Source organism: Calypte anna, chromosome 2 (assembly GCF_003957555.1).
Source record: "Calypte anna isolate BGI_N300 chromosome 2, bCalAnn1_v1.p, whole genome shotgun sequence".
NCBI classification, from domain to species: Eukaryota; Metazoa; Chordata; class Aves; order Apodiformes; family Trochilidae; genus Calypte; species Calypte anna.
In genome coordinates, this window is record NC_044245.1 from 149,341,723 (window position 1) to 149,358,555 (window position 16,833).

The 16,833-nt window shown below is 41.2% G+C and overlaps 1 protein-coding gene across 1 annotated transcript in view; it reads left to right on the plus strand.

The window, feature by feature from the left end:
- ADGRB1 (adhesion G protein-coupled receptor B1) overlaps positions 1 to 16,833 on the plus strand; it is a 223,264-nt gene that overhangs the window by 192,748 nt on the left and 13,683 nt on the right. Inside the window, exons 26-29 of the mRNA XM_030445190.1 lie at positions 7,091 to 7,262; positions 8,579 to 8,674; positions 12,104 to 12,158; positions 16,110 to 16,792. Coding sequence (XP_030301050.1) covers positions 7,091 to 7,262; positions 8,579 to 8,674; positions 12,104 to 12,158; positions 16,110 to 16,792 — 1,006 coding nt within the window. The remainder of the gene's footprint in view (positions 1 to 7,090; positions 7,263 to 8,578; positions 8,675 to 12,103; positions 12,159 to 16,109; positions 16,793 to 16,833) is intronic.

Genomic DNA, 16,833 nt, shown 5'->3' on the forward strand with positions numbered 1-16,833 from the left:
CTCTGAGTTACAAAGTCAAATGCTGTTAAATCTCCTCTTAGATGCCACTGGGGTTAATTTAAAAAAAAAAAAAAAAAAAAATTAAGAAATTCTAGAGCTTCTCTTTGTGGGAGAAATTGTTACTTTGTTATTATTCATATAGTTGGCTTTTTACCCAAATTTTAAGGTAAGAGAAGGTTTGAAGGTAAGGGAAGGTTTGTCTTCCTTCCTGTTTTGAAATGTTGCTATCTACATCCCTGCCAAGTGATGCTGTACTTTTATTTTGATGTCTAAATCAATCTATGTAAGCTCTGTGAAAGAAACAGTCTCAGATCTAGACATCTGTAAGTTGAAAACTCTTACCTTTAATTAATCTAAACAAAATCAGGCAGCTGAGTGACGAATCTCAAAATGTAGAAATAGAACAGAAAATCTGAAAACAAGGTTTCCCCCCCCTTTATTTTCCTTAAAACTGAGCCATTCCTACAAAATCCAAAACAGCTTAGAGAAAGATGTACATGTCTGAAACCCAATCAATTGCCATTAGAAAATTGAGAACATGCAACCACCTTTATTGCAAGCTAGCAGTTTCTAGGAGATGCAAAACCCAAACACAATCTCATTCATTTTTCACTGCTGAAGTCATTTACTTACCTTTTGCAACAACCCCAGCTAAGATGATGAGATGGCATTGGTCCAGACACCACGTCTGGAATTAGCAGGTCACTGCATTTTGGTTTCCTGTGACTGCAGAGGAATGCTAAACCAGCAGAACCTTTACTATTAATAGATTAGGCTGTTAAATAGTTTTCAGTTCACAGTAAATTTATTTTAAAGCAATAATAATTTTTTTAAAAATCTCAACTCTTCCTCCTGTGCTGACTTTGGTCTGCCATAAATCAGCTATTCTGATCCATCTTAAAAAAAAAATAAATATGAAATCCAGACCTGCTGCTTACCCTGTGGTTTGATAAAAATTAGAGGGGGTTTTTAAGAGGGTATGTGCTTTGTTTCCCAGCAGATAGACTCCCTTAGATGACAAATTGCAGTGCTGGTTCTATCTTTTTGTCCCCAAGTGTCCTATACACTTGTCCTTGCAGAGGGGCCACTGAATAATACAAGAATTAATTCACTCATCTACCCTTATCATCCATTCCATTTTGCAGCTGATTTCTGTTTTGCTTCCTCCAAATCTGTTGTAAAAGAAGTTGTCAATAAGGCAAAGCCTGGATTATGCTTCATGCCACTGCCACCATTCTGCTGGGCTCCATCCCAGACCTTGGACCAGCTTTGCCATTCAGTTTTGAAGTCTTGTAATGTAAATTAGATGCCATGAGGATTCCTGGCTCTGATCTGAGCTGGAATTAATTATGGTTGTTTGACAGAAAGCACATCAAGGATGTTCCTGCCTTGTTCTTGATGGGGTTGCTTGTGCTGTCTCCACCTTATCTCCCACAGGTTTCAGAGGCTTATTTTTGGGGTAGCATGGCATGAAAGGATAAATCCTATTGCCCGTTTTTCTTGGCTTCTGCAAATCACAAAAGTTTTGAGAAACTTTGTCATAATGTCTGTGTCTAAGAGAGAAAGGGTGAGGGAAGGAGATGTGTGAGGATAAACAGGATAAATCACTGACTGGAGAGCAGGTAGTAATCATGAGAGAAGTGGAAAAATACACATTGGAAATGTGGAAAATGTGGAAATGCTGTTTCTTGACTTGAGAAGTAATAAAAAGGAAAGCTTTGGATGCCTAGGACCTGTTAAGCATTACAGAGACATGGCAGATGTGGGTCAAAAAAACCATTCTCTTTAGGTGGTTCTGGAGAAGGTGTTGGGAAAATTTTGCTATTGGAAGACTTCTATTCCCACATTTCCTTCCTTTTATTTCTGCCTGTAGGGTAGCCTCAGCCTTATAATTAATTTGTCTGTGATACCAGGGGCTGCTGATGGAAAGAAGAAAGGAAGGAAGGAAGGAAGGAAGGAAGGAAGGAAGGAAGGAAGGAAGGAAGGAAGGAAGGAAGGAAGGAAGGAAGGAAGGAAGGAAGGAAGGAAGGAAGGAGAAGGAGAAGGAGAAGGAGAAGGAGAAGGAGAAGGAGAAGGAGAAGGAGAAGGAGAAGGAGAAGGAGAAGGAGAAGGAGAAGGAGAAGGAGAAGGAGAAGGAGAAGGAGAAGGAGAAGGAGAAGGAGGAGAAGGAGAAGGAGAAGGAGAAGGAGAAGGAGAAGGAGAAGGAGAAGGAGAAGGAGAAGGAGAAGGAGAAGGAGAAGGAGAAGGAGAAGGAGAAGGAGAAGGAGAAGGAAGGAGAAGGAGGTGCATTGTATACATGGACCTTAGGGTTCTGACCTTAGGAAAGATACTGGCCCAAGCCTAAGATGATAGCACAGTGTATTTTTCTTGCAGGCAATCCATCCAAAAGTCAGTATCAGGGAGTCATCACAGAATCACAGAATGTTTAGGTTGAAAGAGACTTCCAAGCTCATCCAGTCCAACCTTTGACCAATACCATAACCTAACTACTAAACCATGTCTTTAAGGACCAGGTCCAAATGCCTTTTAAATGCCTCCAGGGATGGTGACTCCACCACTGTCCTTCTCATGTATCATCATCTTTCTCATGTATCATCCCTCTGATGCCATCAGAAACTCGTGTCAAATCTCCCATCTAAGGGATTTGCTCTTTTCTTAGCTCACAGGCATTCCAGGAAATCTTAGAGGTCAAATTTTCTCCCTGCCTCATAGTTCTAGGACTATATTGATCTGATATTGATCAATATTTCCATGCATGGCTGGTTTCTTGAAGGACACTGTTCCTCAGGAGAGTGTTACTCTTACAGTTCAAGGAACTTGAAATTCTGTCCTTACCTGGGGATAATACTTGGGCCCACAGGTCCTCACTTGGACTCTCAAGGATCATCTGCCCTCATCAGGGGTGAATAATCAAGCAGTCTGCCCATGGATACTTTGTGACCTGCCTGCCTCATTCAGTGGCATTTAATTTCCTGTTGGCCACCTTGTATGGTTCAGATTGCAGAAACTGAGAGAAGAAATATGTTTTTGAGAAAATGGAATATTTTTGGGGAGAAAATAGAAATAAGACCCTGTATTTCTGTGTTATCTGTGCATTAGAAGAGCTTGCAGAGTGCCCTCTCTTTATCTAGGTACAGATTTCCTATCCTGGATATATGGGTGTTCAGTTAAAGGGAGTTTCTCTGAAACTGTCCCTAAAATTGGGGCAACTCTTTTGCTTTTGGGATGGGTACAAGTTAGAAGAGGGATAATGCATGAGAGAATGAATAAATTAAATCCTTGTACTGAGGTTTTCCTGGAGCAGAATTTCTGTGCTGTAGGAGCCACTCATTGTCTTCTGTGTAGGGTCCACCTACCATAGAATCATGGGATCATAGAATCTTAGAATATATAGGGTTGGATGGGATTTTTAAAGGTCATCTTGTCCAACCCTTCTGAAGTGACAAGGGACACCTTTAACTGCATCAGGTTGCTCAAAGCCCTCTCAAACCCCACCTTGAATGTCTCCAGGGATGAGTAATGAGAAGAATTGATCACTAAGCTCTTTCTAATGGCCCCTTCTCTCTTTTTTGCCACTTACTCTGTGTCCCCCAGCACTTGCCTGTTCTCAGGGTGCAACCTCCTGATTTTTCTTCATATAAGTCTTAGTTTCCAAAAGCCTTTTATTGTTCTTTCCATTGCTGCCCTCTAAGTGCCATCAGTTTATCCAGGTTTTTTTTTGCAAAGATGAAAACTCTCAAGGCTGCCAACCAGCTAAAGAACAAAACCCCAGCTTCCTTTTAACATTTTGACCAAAGGCCATCAACTGTTTATTGCCAAAACCTCTGTGCTTTCATAAGGCCAAGTCTTTGCCAAGCTAGATAAAGCTGTGGACACTGTTTTCATCACCATACCATGGAGTTTCTTAGGTCCTATAAGGTATTCTGGATCTTTTTAAGGATGCATGGGAGCTCCTAAAAAAGAGATGAATGGAAGAGTGATAGAAGTGGAAGTTCTGCTATGAATTCAGCTCACAGCAAGCAGAATTAAGGGCGATGTCACAGGCAACCTACTTACCTTCCCCTGAGCTTTCTTCTGAAATTTTAGACTTGATATGACTGCAAGGAAAAAAAAAAAAAAAGGACTCTTTTTTTTGAATTTAATATTTCAAAAACTAAGCAGAGCTCTGAAAGTCAAATTAGAGCCAGTTACATTCCTATGACCTGTTGCCATCTGCTGCCTGAGAATAAAACTTTTGCATTAAGTGTCAAGCAACATTTCCATAATGTTTGCAATGGATGAATATTGTTCAGAAGGCATCTGCAAGGTGAATCACAGAGAGGGCAGAAGGGCCATATTCTTAGGTGGTGCAAGTCAGCCCAACTTAATTGGGAGAATCCTGACTTATTCTAGATGAATATGTGGAGTTTTACAGGTCTCACCACCTGAACTGGAAGGGCAGGTGATGTTTTCTCCATCTGGTTGGAAGGGTAGAGATTTAAGTGATGATTTAAGGCTGTTTGTCCTGGGAGCACTAGGAGTCCATCACAGTGTCTTGGAGGAAAGTGGAATAGTTTTCCCATCTGGACACAGACAGGGACTGGGTCCAGTGTGAAGACAAGAGGAGATCTGAAGGAACCCCACTGTAGTTATGGCTCATTGCATCTGTGCTCTGGAGAGCAAATGGACTCAAGCAGTACCTTTTTAAAGCATATATATATAAATATATATCTGCATATATATATCTATCTGCAGATATATATCTATCTGAAGCAGGTGTTGAAGCCAATGAGTTGAAATTTAACCATTTACTCCAGACCAGTGTAATTTACCTCCTGAGCATCATCCCTTACAACCCCAAATCCACATCTAAATCTTGGATCCAGACCCAAATCACTGTCAATCTGATGTTGCAATTCCTTTCAAGAATAGAAAACCCATCCAAATATAGATGGCTGGGCCAGACCCATCCTTAGAGATCAGATCTCTTCTCAGCTGTGGCTGCCAAGTTTGCACCTTGGTGGTAGCAATGTCCACATCTGTGTCTATCATGCTGGGAGACCAGATAATTCCAGCAAGCAGAAGTGCCTGGTACAGACTTTTTCCAGCAGTCTCTATTGCTGGTTTCCAGCAATCCCAATTGCAAGTTGCTACTGGGATGACTTCATCTACCAAGCCATACATCAGGCATGTTGTGTCTGAAGATTCTTGCATGGAAGGCACACCTGTAGTGGCATGTTAGAGAGCAAAGCTTAACTTTTTCTTTAGCTTTTCTGCCTGATTTTTTAGTTTTGCTGCACTTAGACATTTTTATTAATGCACCATGGAAAAAGACATTAAAGAGAGATTTCATAACAATGAGGCAGATTTCAGAAGGATGAGGGAGAAGTGGGATAGAAACTTCTGTTTAGGAGTTGTTTGGTTGAGGGCTCTCTGGCTGCTGCTTTTTTATTTTTTTAAATGCCTTGAAATTATAGTTCATCCTGGATATCAGAGAACATTCAGTTTATCATCCTGTGTAAAAGTACAAGGTATGAGATTATGTCATGGCTCTTATCTGATATGAAAATGTCAAAATGGGTATTTAATTGAAAAAATAAACTTATTCCATTTATCTACTCCCTTCATTGCTTAATAAAACCACTAAGGAACACATCTGAGTCTGGATGGGTTGCAGAAATATTTGCTATTAGAGCACCATTCTGACTAGAAAAATAATCTGTCACTTCAGTATGTGGTCATTACAGCAGAACTGGAGTAACAACCCTTGAAAATCTGTAACAGAAGCCAGGGCATTACATCCTGATGTCCATACCTGTGTCCAAGCTCCAGCTTTGTTCAGGTAAAACTCTCACTGAAGTCTGTGAGAGAGGTACCTGGATAACCAGCGAGTAAACACACTTTAAAAACTTTGATCATATATCAGAAAATGGTAAGCAAGCCCCATGTAAGTACTGTAAAACCTGTGTCATGATATCTGTCCTGTAATTTATTGTGTTGCCTGTAGCTGTTTGTTAATAAATAGGGTGAGGTTTTCTGCAGAGAAGGCTCTTGAAGCTCAGCTTGTTCCAGCCTGTCCATAGGTCTACTCTTAGTTGTTAGATGAAAGCTCTTGGCACACTAGTACTGCCAAATATTTAGGATGAATGACAGCTTTAAATCTCCCTAGCAAACTGTTAAAATTGCTTGGGCCCTTTTTTGGTCAAAGAAGTGAATTACTAAATAGGCCCTGTGAATAACACTGCATTTCTAGAGCCATCATTCATAGATCAAGTGGGGGTTCATGCGTTACAGGAAACCATTTTGTCTGGTTGTGACTTAAGAAGTGGTTTGAATAGTTAATTATTTTAAGGAATAAAGGATTAAAGGAATAAACGTATTTACCATAACTGCTAAATATAGCAACAGCCATAATATATTTTTTTTTGTTTATTTTGTTTTTCCAAACATTCGTTTGGGGAGGTCACACAAGAAGGCAGAAAATTTTCTGTCCGCTGACAAATTGGGTCAAATTCCAGTTCTCCTGCTGTTCATGGACGTGGTGTTGTAGGGAGCATCAGCTGTAGAGTAAGGGAGCAACAGCAAAATCTCAATCCCCTCCTCAGCTCCTATGCCTGTCCGTTTTAGTCACTTGAAACTGTGACACATGTCCCCAGTGTTGGTGTCTTCCATGTGCTGTGGAAGTCCAAGTGTCTGTAACCCAAGTACCAACAGCCATCGTGACAAACCAGTCTCTGCTGCAACTCTTCCCCCTTCCCTTTGGCAACCTGTGGTGCTTGTATTTTGTCTCTCCCCTCCTTGGGAAATGCCCTCCTTGTGGATTAGTGGGAAGGGAATGAAAGGGGCAGTGAGGTAGCTGCATCCTTCCTCCCCACCTCAAGTTTTTTTGCATGACTGCACCATTGAAATGTAGTCCCTCCTGTAGAGCCTGAGTGTGCAAAGCAGCTTCCTGCTTCCCTGTGGCAGGGGCTCAGAAGACATCTAGCACACAGATAAATTTATTCAAGAAGTCTTCTGAAGCCCCAAGGGATCAGGAGGCTGAATTAGCATCCCACGTGGAAGTGGGGGATGTGGAAGTGGAGCTGAATTCTCTTTTCCTCTCCCTTGACAGGGCATCCCTTTGGAGCTCTTGCGTGGTCCTACCTCTCCTGGCTCTCACCTGGATGTCTGCAGTTCTGGCAATCACAGATCGACGTTCAGCACTCTTCCAGATCCTTTTTGCTGTCTTTGACTCACTGGAGGGCTTTGTCATCGTTATGGTCCATTGCATCCTAAGGCGGGAGGTGAGACAACTCACGGAATCATGGAATCATAGAATCATGGGATGGTTTGGGTTGGAAGGGACCTTAAAGATCATCTAGTTCCAACCCCCCTGCATAGGAAAGGGTACCTTCCACTAGACCAGGTTGCTCAAAGCCCCATCCAACCATGCCTTGAACCATTCTTTTTTATATAACCAAGGTACTTGCCATATAAAACATCTGGAAAAAGAACCCAGTCAGCCTTCTTTAATCCTATGAACCTTTGTGTAGACCAAAAAAACGACCCATGACCCTATCAGTTAGAGGGGAGGAGGGATGGATCAGTGGTTATCATGTACTGCAGTGTGGAATCTGGGGGCTTAGAGTAGCTAGCATGCCAGGTTTTACTTCTTTAACACCAAAATTAGTATTTCCTGCATGTTTACACTCCTGCTCTGAAAGTGGAATATGAAGAAAACCAATTTTTTTGTTTGATTTCAAAAAGAGCTCCATCCAGTGAGATTTACAGCATGATTACATGTTGGCATTAGGGCCTAGATATTCCAGCTAGAAAGTAAAGCTGGCAATAATCAAGCAAGGAAATTGAGTAAATTCTCCCCAGCCTCCCTGTGGAGATTTAAAATAGTGAATTATATCAGGGAAGAAAAGGATGAATCTTTTATGTTTCTTTTACTCTTTTCATCCTACTGAGTGGATAGACTATTAATAACAGAGACAGGATGGGTTGGGTTGGGTTTTTTTTCTATATTCATTTCATCTCATCTCCTTACAGCTCCTTTAAATTTAGTAAAACAGATTAATTTCTTATGGCAGGCCAATGAAATCAATGGAATTACACCACAGACTTGGCGGAGACTCCTTCAACTAATTGCATTATGATTATGGACCTGCATTTAACTTCCATTGCAGTCACTGGCATTTTTTTCCCATTCATTTCAGTGAGGTTTGAATCAGATGTTTATTACAGCTGATACAGGATCATAATCAGACATTGTAAAGCCCAGTATCATGATTTATGTAATTGAATCCATTGTAAAGGTATTACAAGCTGCAAAATAAAAGACATTTTAATTCTTGACCATATAAATCAAGCAACTAGAAGTGGTCAGCTCAGTGACTCAGGATATCTGTAAAACCTTTGAGTTGCTCTGTTAACCTGTGAGATATGTAACCCATAAACCATTTGAAATGAATACCCCAATGCTATTAAGACGGATTCTGTGTTCTTTTGATCTACCAAGGACTTTTTTTTCTTTTTTTTTTTTAATTCAGAAGAACTTAATATGATTTGCTATTCCTGTCTGGCTCTGACTTTGTAAATCCATTTATTCCTGCAGGTCCAGGATGCTGTGAAGTGTCGAGTAGTGGATCGTCAAGAAGAGGGCAATGGAGACTCAGGGGGTTCATTTCAGAATGGCCACGCTCAGCTAATGGTAGGGAAAACTACCTCCTAGTCTATTACTAAGGAACTTATGGGCACTTCCAACTCCTAACTGATAAGCAGAGCTCTCTGTCCATCACCCATTTTGCTATCATCATTTTTTTTGCCTTTAAACCTACGTTTGATCAGGCATTTTCACACAAGTTGTTTTTTTTTTCCATTTTAAGATTAAGAGGCTCAAACTTACACACCAAGTTTTGCAGAAATCCCCTCTTTCCCAGCAAATGCACAACCAAAATATACCTCCCAAATCTTCCAGGCTTTTTCATCCCCACCGTGCTGCCTTATCTTAGTTGGAGACAGGAGACAGTAGTGTGATACTGCTTTAATCACAATGTCTTGGGTCTTTGTTGTAAAGATGCTGCTTCAAAGGGATTTGTTTCTCTCAAAAGAAGCATTGTTTATGTTGATTTACTGGGAATATAGCTTAAACACTGGAAGACTTGGTCCTGTTGTGTAAGCCCTTTACAAAGAGTCTAGAGAAGGCTGTAGAAGAATAAGCTATGGGGAATTGTATATTTGCTTCAGTGCTATCACAGAATCATAGAATGGTTTGGGTTGGAGGAGACCTTAAAGATCATCCAGTTCCAACACCTTCCAGTTGACCAGGTTGCTCCAAGCCCCATCCAGCCTGGCCTTGAGCACTTCCAGGGATGAGACATCCACAGCCTCTCTGAGAAATCTGTTCCCATGTCTCACCACTCCTACACCAAAGAATTTCTTCCTAATGTCTAACCCAGCTATAGCCTCTTCCAGTTTAAAACCATTACCCCCAGTCCTCTCTCCACATGCCCTTCCAAAAAGTCCCTCCCCAGCTTTCTTGCATGATACAGATGACATAAAAGGCATTTTATTTCTCAGGGAAAAGACATTGGAACTATCACAAGACTTGAACAAGTTTTAAAACCACATTTAATTAATATTACACCAATATCAACACCCAATGCTGGGTCTTTTCCAGTCGTTTTTGTGCTAAGTAGGTTGTGCTTGGGGACAAGTCTCAGTTCAAACAGCACAGTCTGAAGTCAAGACATTAAGAGAGAGATAATTCTCCTACACCTCATATGTATTTGTTAGCAACAGGTGCCTCATTTCTAATTTTAATGTGTGGTCTTCTCATTTTCAGACAGGTTCTTGCTCTGCCTATTTTTTGCATTTAGACATTTTATTATTTATTTGTAATTAGAAATGCCCTTGCATGCTTAATACTTTTGCTCCTTTAATAGTAGATGGCATAATCATATCCAGTGTCAATCTTCCTTGCAATAAGTTAACACACTGAGCTATTTTATCCTCCCTTGAAGTTCTTTATAGAACCCTTTTCCACCTGCCCTTCAAACCCACCCATCCTTCATAGAATCATAGAATCATAGAATCCTTGGGGTTGGAAGGGACCTCGAAAGATCATCTAGTCCAACCCCCCCTGCCAGAGCAGGGCCACCTAGAGCACTTCGCATAGGAACGTGTCCAGGCGGGTTTTGAATGTCTCCAGTGAAGGAGACTCCACAACCCCCCTGGGCAGCCTGTTCCAGGGCTCTGTCACCCTTACAGTAAAAAATTTTTTCCAGATATTCAACTTGAACCTCCTGTGCTCCAATTTACACCCATTACCCCTTGTCCTATCACTCGTCACCACTGAGAAGAGCCTAACTCCATCTCCCTGACACTCACCCCTTACATATTTGAAAACATTGATGAGGTCACCCCTCAGTCTCCTTTTCTCCAAACTAAAGAGACCCAGCTCCCTCAGCCTTTCCTCATAAGGGAGATGTTCCACTCCCTTAATCATCTTAGTAGCTCTGCGCTGGACTCTTTCAAGCACTTCCCTGTCCTTCTTGAACCGAGGGGCCCAGAAATGTGGATGCTGTATTTGTTACTCTTTTGTCACCATCCCAAGTGTCATATTCTGAAGCTTCAGATTTTTTGTCTCTCTGTATAACTCTGTTTTCATTCATTACCAACCACCTTGCAAAAGTTTGTGTCAGCTCCAAGGGTTTCAGCAGTGACTTTACATCTACTCCTCCACTCTTGATGGATTTGTTGAGAAGGAGAGACCTTAGAATCAGTTTCTTCAGATTCAGGCACAAAAAGCTCTGGAATCTGGATGTGAATGATGTCACTGATATTTTTAGGGGAGTAAAATGTTATTTTATACTGACTGGGTTGTAAGATAACCAGAGAAATCAAAAGCTTTGAAGGATGGCATTTTACAGTAATCTCCAAATCTGCCCAACAAGTGAAGAGAAGCTTAGCTGAGTAGAATTGTTTTCCACAAAATGTTGTTGACTGGTATTAAATATAAACATATCTATTATTTATTTACCAGTAGAACTAGTACAGGCTGTTCACTTACATTCTTCTGAAACTCCAGTCATGAAAATGAGATTACATTTTTTTTTGTGTCATCACATTTGCCCATTTAAAAGTTAGTTCTGTCTTATTCCTCTTCTATTTTCAGATTTATTTGATATCTCAAATAATTTACTAAGAAATTAACATCAAGAAGGCTGAGATAATTCCTCAACCATCTCTTCAAAAACTCTTGGATCTCAAACTGCTAATATTAAAGGGTTTATCCCAAGAGGATGGGGTAGGGGTTTTTTTCAGTCTTCTTAGCATTAAACTGCAATGCATTTAATCACATTAAGCGTCTTCTTTCTCAAATGAGATTAGAAATAATCAGTGAACTCTTCTACCTTTTGACAGTTTGTGGCCTTTCCATTACTCCATGAAAACTCATTGTCCACTGTGACTCACTGTATCCAGTTCTTTGAAATGTTATCTGCTAAAACCTTTAGGAAAAGGATTAACTCATACTTGGAGAAGAAAGGAGTTTCATTTCGCTGGGCAGACTGCTTGAAAAAGTTTTTCAGCTTTTGTCTTTTCAGGACATTGGTTTTATATGCTAAGAGTTTCAGAAACAGAGAAAAAAAACTTGTTTCCCCTTCATGGGACTGGGTGATAGAGCACAAGAAAGCCCAGTGGGCATCAGTATTCTCAGCACCATCCCCAGATCCATTTAATAAGTGGAAGGGAAACCACTTAGACTAAGTGTGGGGTGATTTATCTAAGGCAGATCAGGCCAGGAACCTCTCCTATTTTTTTTTTTTTAGGAATGTGTATGAGTGTTCCAGGAAGATATTTTAATCTGGCAACCCAGGGATTAGTGTATGGATGAGCAGATGAATCCAGGTGGAAAGAAGTGTTATAACTTCACCTCTGCCTGAGGTTCAAAAGCCACAGGTGGAAAAAAGGATCTCTTGGCCATGTTTCAAAGCCCAAGCAAAACATCTTTCCTCTGCTCTTCTGGCAATGGTTGTGTCTGCCTCACTAATTAAAATGGGGTTTTGCATTTTCCAAATGGTTTTCTTTCCTCCCCCTTCTCTTTTTGACCACGTCCTCTTTTTTCTCTGTCTTTCAGACCGATTTTGAGAAGGATGTGGATATGGCTTGTAGATCAGGTGAGCACATCACAGGTGAGAATCAGCAAGTGACCTGGTTTGGGGATTGAACTAGGCCATTTTTTTTTCCCCTTTCTGTTTTCTGTGTGTGTGTCTTAGTAGCTTGCATGCACTTGTGTGGTCTGCCTTTACTCTCAGCCCTGGCCAAAAGAAAGTAACACTCCTAATTCCCCTCTGTGCTTGATTACCCTATTTTGCAGAACTCTTTTGGCCTTCTAACTAAGGTTAAGCCTTGACTCTGTAGTATTATTTCTTCTCCATGGCCAATGGTGGCAGAGAAGAGTATCAAGAAGAGATCCATCTCTTCTTACTGTGTTCCTTCTTTGCTTTAGCAATCCCTGTCCCAATGGGTCCCACCAACCTCAGACAGCTCTATGCTCAGGAGAGATTTTTTTCCAGAGGGTCTGGAACCTCTAGAGCCTCCCAATCACTCCACCTGGCTCCATGCTCATTGTGGTGAAGTTTAAAGTTGTCTGTACATATGGTGGGGGAGCTCTCCCTCTTTGCCTGCACCTTTCTCCTGTGTGTTCAGTCCCACATACTCATTTTAATCCTGAAGATCTGCATGAGTTGGCAGTCCCTTTCCCAATAAATCTCTTTTCCCTCATTCCCCTGGGGTTGGATTCTCCTTTGCTACCTGTTCATCTCTGCAGTTTTTTATCTCTCCTGGTCCTGGCATGCTTGCCCATTTGGCGGGGTTTTTTTTCCTTACCCTTTGTAGATATTTAGATTTTTATTTACCAACACCCACACCCTCTGCCAGGCTTTTCCCCTCTCCCAAGCAAGAGAAATATCAGCTTGCTTGGCAATTGCATATGATTCATATCTTCCAAACCAGGATCTCCCCTAGCAAAGGATCCTACATACTGTGTTTTCATCATGAGCCTTCACACTCTTTATTTCTTTGTCTTTTTTAATCCCTTCCTTCCTTCCTTCCTTCCTTCCTTCCTTCCTTCCTTCCTTCCTTCCTTCCTTCCTTCCTTCCTTCCTTCCTTCCTTCCTTCCTTCCTTCCTTCCTTCCTTCCTTCCTTCCTTCCTTCCTTCCTTCCTTCCTTCCTTCCTTCCTTCCTTCCTTCCTTTCCTCCCTCCTCCCTCCCTCCCTCCCTCCCTCCCTCCCTCCCTCCCTCCCTCCCTCCCTCCCTCCCTTTCTCCTTTTTCTCTCCCTCTTCTAATTCTGTTTCTCTCACTTTCTATACACATCTACCTGTCCCTTCCATTTATCTTTTTTTTCCTAATCTAATCTATCATTTATTTATCCACTTCTAATGCATTTATCTATAATTCATCTTTCTCTCTATCTTGCAATCACTTATTTATCTCTGTCCTCAGCTGTCTGTCTTGCTGTACCTGTTATTTATGTATTTCTATCTCTGTCAACATTTATCTCTGTCACTGTGTTTCTGTGTGTTGTCTATCACTGTCACTATCATTTATCTATCTAATACCTAACTATATCTTATTTATCTTCTCCTGTCCTCCTCTCTTCTTCACTCCCTCCCCCTAAGCTTACCACAGTTATAGTATATTTATCTCACTTACCCTGTGATATCTTATTTTGTGGTCTCTTTCTGTCCATTTATCTCTTTTCAGGGTCTGTCCATTTTTTTTCTTTCTGTTTCTCTGTCTAGCACACTCTCATTTCTAGCTGTCTGCCTCTTATCATTTGTCTTCCTCCTTTTTTTTTTTCTTTTTTTTTTTTTTTTTTTTTTTTAACTGAGGACCTCAGTTCCAAAAAATCACATGCAAAAAAAAGTGCACATGGCAACAAGTCTGATTTGAACCTGTTCTCAACAAACTTTCATTCAGCCTGGGTGATGCCACACACAGCCAAGATCACCTTGAGCTGGAAACCATGGCAGACCTGGTCTTCTGCAATAAAGGAGCTTTTCTGGATTTTCTTGCTCCCAAATCAAGCTTCCCAGAAGAAAGGAAGGAGATGATTGGTTTCACATGGCTTCAGGGCAGAAGACCCTGGATTAGCATCTTAAACTTCCCCTCTTTTGCCAACATGCAGCTATCCAATTTTTTGGTGATGCTCTGCCCCTGATACATCACTGTTACTCTGCATCAAGTTATGCAGTTAAAAATAGTCCCCATTTCAAAGATTTTTTCTACATGGTGCATCATCCAATGTGTTTTGCTTATTGAACAATAAAAAAGAGAAATCTGCCCATTGATTTCATGCCATCATTTCTCCTGGAGGCACCAGCTCTTATGTTATGATGGACTGGAGAAACAACTCATACCTCTCATAACCTCCTCACTTACACCCACTTGTGGGATTCAGTCCATGGCTCTGTGTTGAAAGCTCACTCTGCTCCAGGCTTGGAGATTGCCAAGTGCAAACCTCTCCAAACCCACCTTCCAGAGCTTCCATGAGCATGGAGAAGAACCTGAATCCATAAACCTTCCTGACACTCCCAAGTAAAGGGCTTGACCTTCAGCAACACCTTCCTGTCATTCTGAATATGTTGTAATGCTCTGATTTATCAGCCCTGTCCTCTAGCAATGTGGAGGTGACCATTGCTGCCATAGTTTACACCCAAGTGTGTTTAGCTTTAAAAGCTTTTCAAAAGTTATTTTTATTCTACATGGTAACCTTCTCATCCTGCCCTGTCCTTCAGGTTTTGAAGGAAGTTTTGCTCTAGCACCCATCAATTCAGTATGAGTTGGTAGAACAATCAGTGTGTCCTCAGTCCCAAGGGATGCTGGTGACATATCCCAGGTAGAACAAACAGAATAGAATGACTCATAAAATGGTTTGGGTTGGAAGGGACCTTAAAGATCATCTCATTCCAACCCCCCTGCCATGGCAGGAACACCTCCCAGATAGTGTCAGGTTATCTCAAAGATCTCTGTCTCTGGTCCATTAGGAAAAAATAGGTGAAATGACCTTTTTTTTGTCTCTGAGATGGGAGAAAGAGGAACGTGCATTTATTTCTCTTTTTCTGTGCTGAAGTACTGGGTAAGTAACCCTCAGTCCCACACCACTTTGCCCCTGCCCCACAGTCTGTGATTTCCATCTCCTGAAGAACATCAACTGCAGCATCTGGGCTGTCATTATCTTCCTAAGTTTTTTTTTGTTGCAGCCTGAAATCAACAGAGAATAAATTCTTATTCCTAGGAAAGGAGCAGATGTTTTGTTGTGGACAGTGTTGCATGGGAATGAGAGTCTGTGTGTCCTTTATTTATCTCCTAATTGGCATGTTCACCTTGTCCTCAGTTTAAGTTTTTCCTCTTAATTCCTATTAAGGAATATTCATGGTACTCTTTTTCTCCTCGGGGGAAATTGAAGAACACTAAGTAATTAGCTTGCACCAAGGCTTGCCATGATTACTAGAAATTAAGCTTTTCAGAGAGCAGTTAGAAATTTTATAAGAAAATGTGGTGTGGTGTTTTTAAATCCCAAACACCGAAACCGTTCAAGGGAAAAGAGAAACATGAAGCAGTTCAATGAGTTTAAAAAAAATAAATAAATTTGGAATTATTGATTATGTGGCATTTCAGATATTTTCTGAATCAAAATGAATATTTACATGAAAGCAACCTTTTCTTTTAAAAAAATTTCTACTCTTTTATAGGCTAGCAATATGTAATATAGACACGTATACATACACTACATGTACTAAATTGACAGACATAATTTGCTTTTCACCATATTGCTGTGTGAAGGCTTCTTTGGAATTTTGGCCATGATTGTGTCAGATCTGCAGCACAAAGAATTCTTTCAAAATTAGAACATTTTTTTTTCACCCTAGCTTTAGCTTTGCCTTCAGCATCCTGGATTTAAGACCACAACTAAAAAAAAAAAAAAATAAAAAACAGTATAAAACATTTTTTCTGCCACCATAGCCACTTTTTATGAGGTCTAAGGGAACATGCTAGCATGGTGTGACTGTGGTAGGTGTATTGATGTGATATCAAAACTTTCAGTGAGGTGCTAAGGAAATTTCTCTGTCTCCCTAGTGCTGAATAAAGACATCACCACCTGCAGGACCTCAACCATCACAGGAACATTGAAGCGTCCATCACTGCCAGATGAAGAGAAATTAAAACTCAACCACCAGAAGGGATCATCAAACTTTAACAGTCTTCCAGCCAATGTTTCCAAGATGCATCTTCAGGGCTCACCTCACTACTTGGGGGCCATCAACCTGAATGAGTTCAGCAATCACTCTCTCACTCTGAAGAAGGACAAGAACCAGCCACCTAAGTCCATCTACATCTGTGATGGGGACATCTTCAAGAAGTTGGACTCAGAGCTCTCCCGGGCACAAGAACAAACTCTGGACACCAGCTATGTCATTCTGCCTACCAACACATCTACCTTACGGGCCAAACCACCCAAAGATGAGAGCAAATACAGCATCAATATTGACCAGATGCCCCAGACACGGCTCATCCACCTCAGTATGGCTACTGATCCAGGCTTTGTTGTCAAAAGCCCTCCCCGGGAGCCTGTAACCATGACATGCAGTGAGGTGCAAGGTTCCTCCATGATACAACAGCAGCAGCAGCAGCTGGCTTCCCAAAATATCTCCAACGAGTCACAGATTCCCAACAGCCTGGTGGACACAGGTGACTCAGGGAACTCGGGTGTGGTGTCCAAGAGTGAGACTGTCTCCACCCTCTCCATGAGCTCCTTGGAGGTGAGCATGGGAATTACTGGCTTGTTCTCAGCCCAGGATGA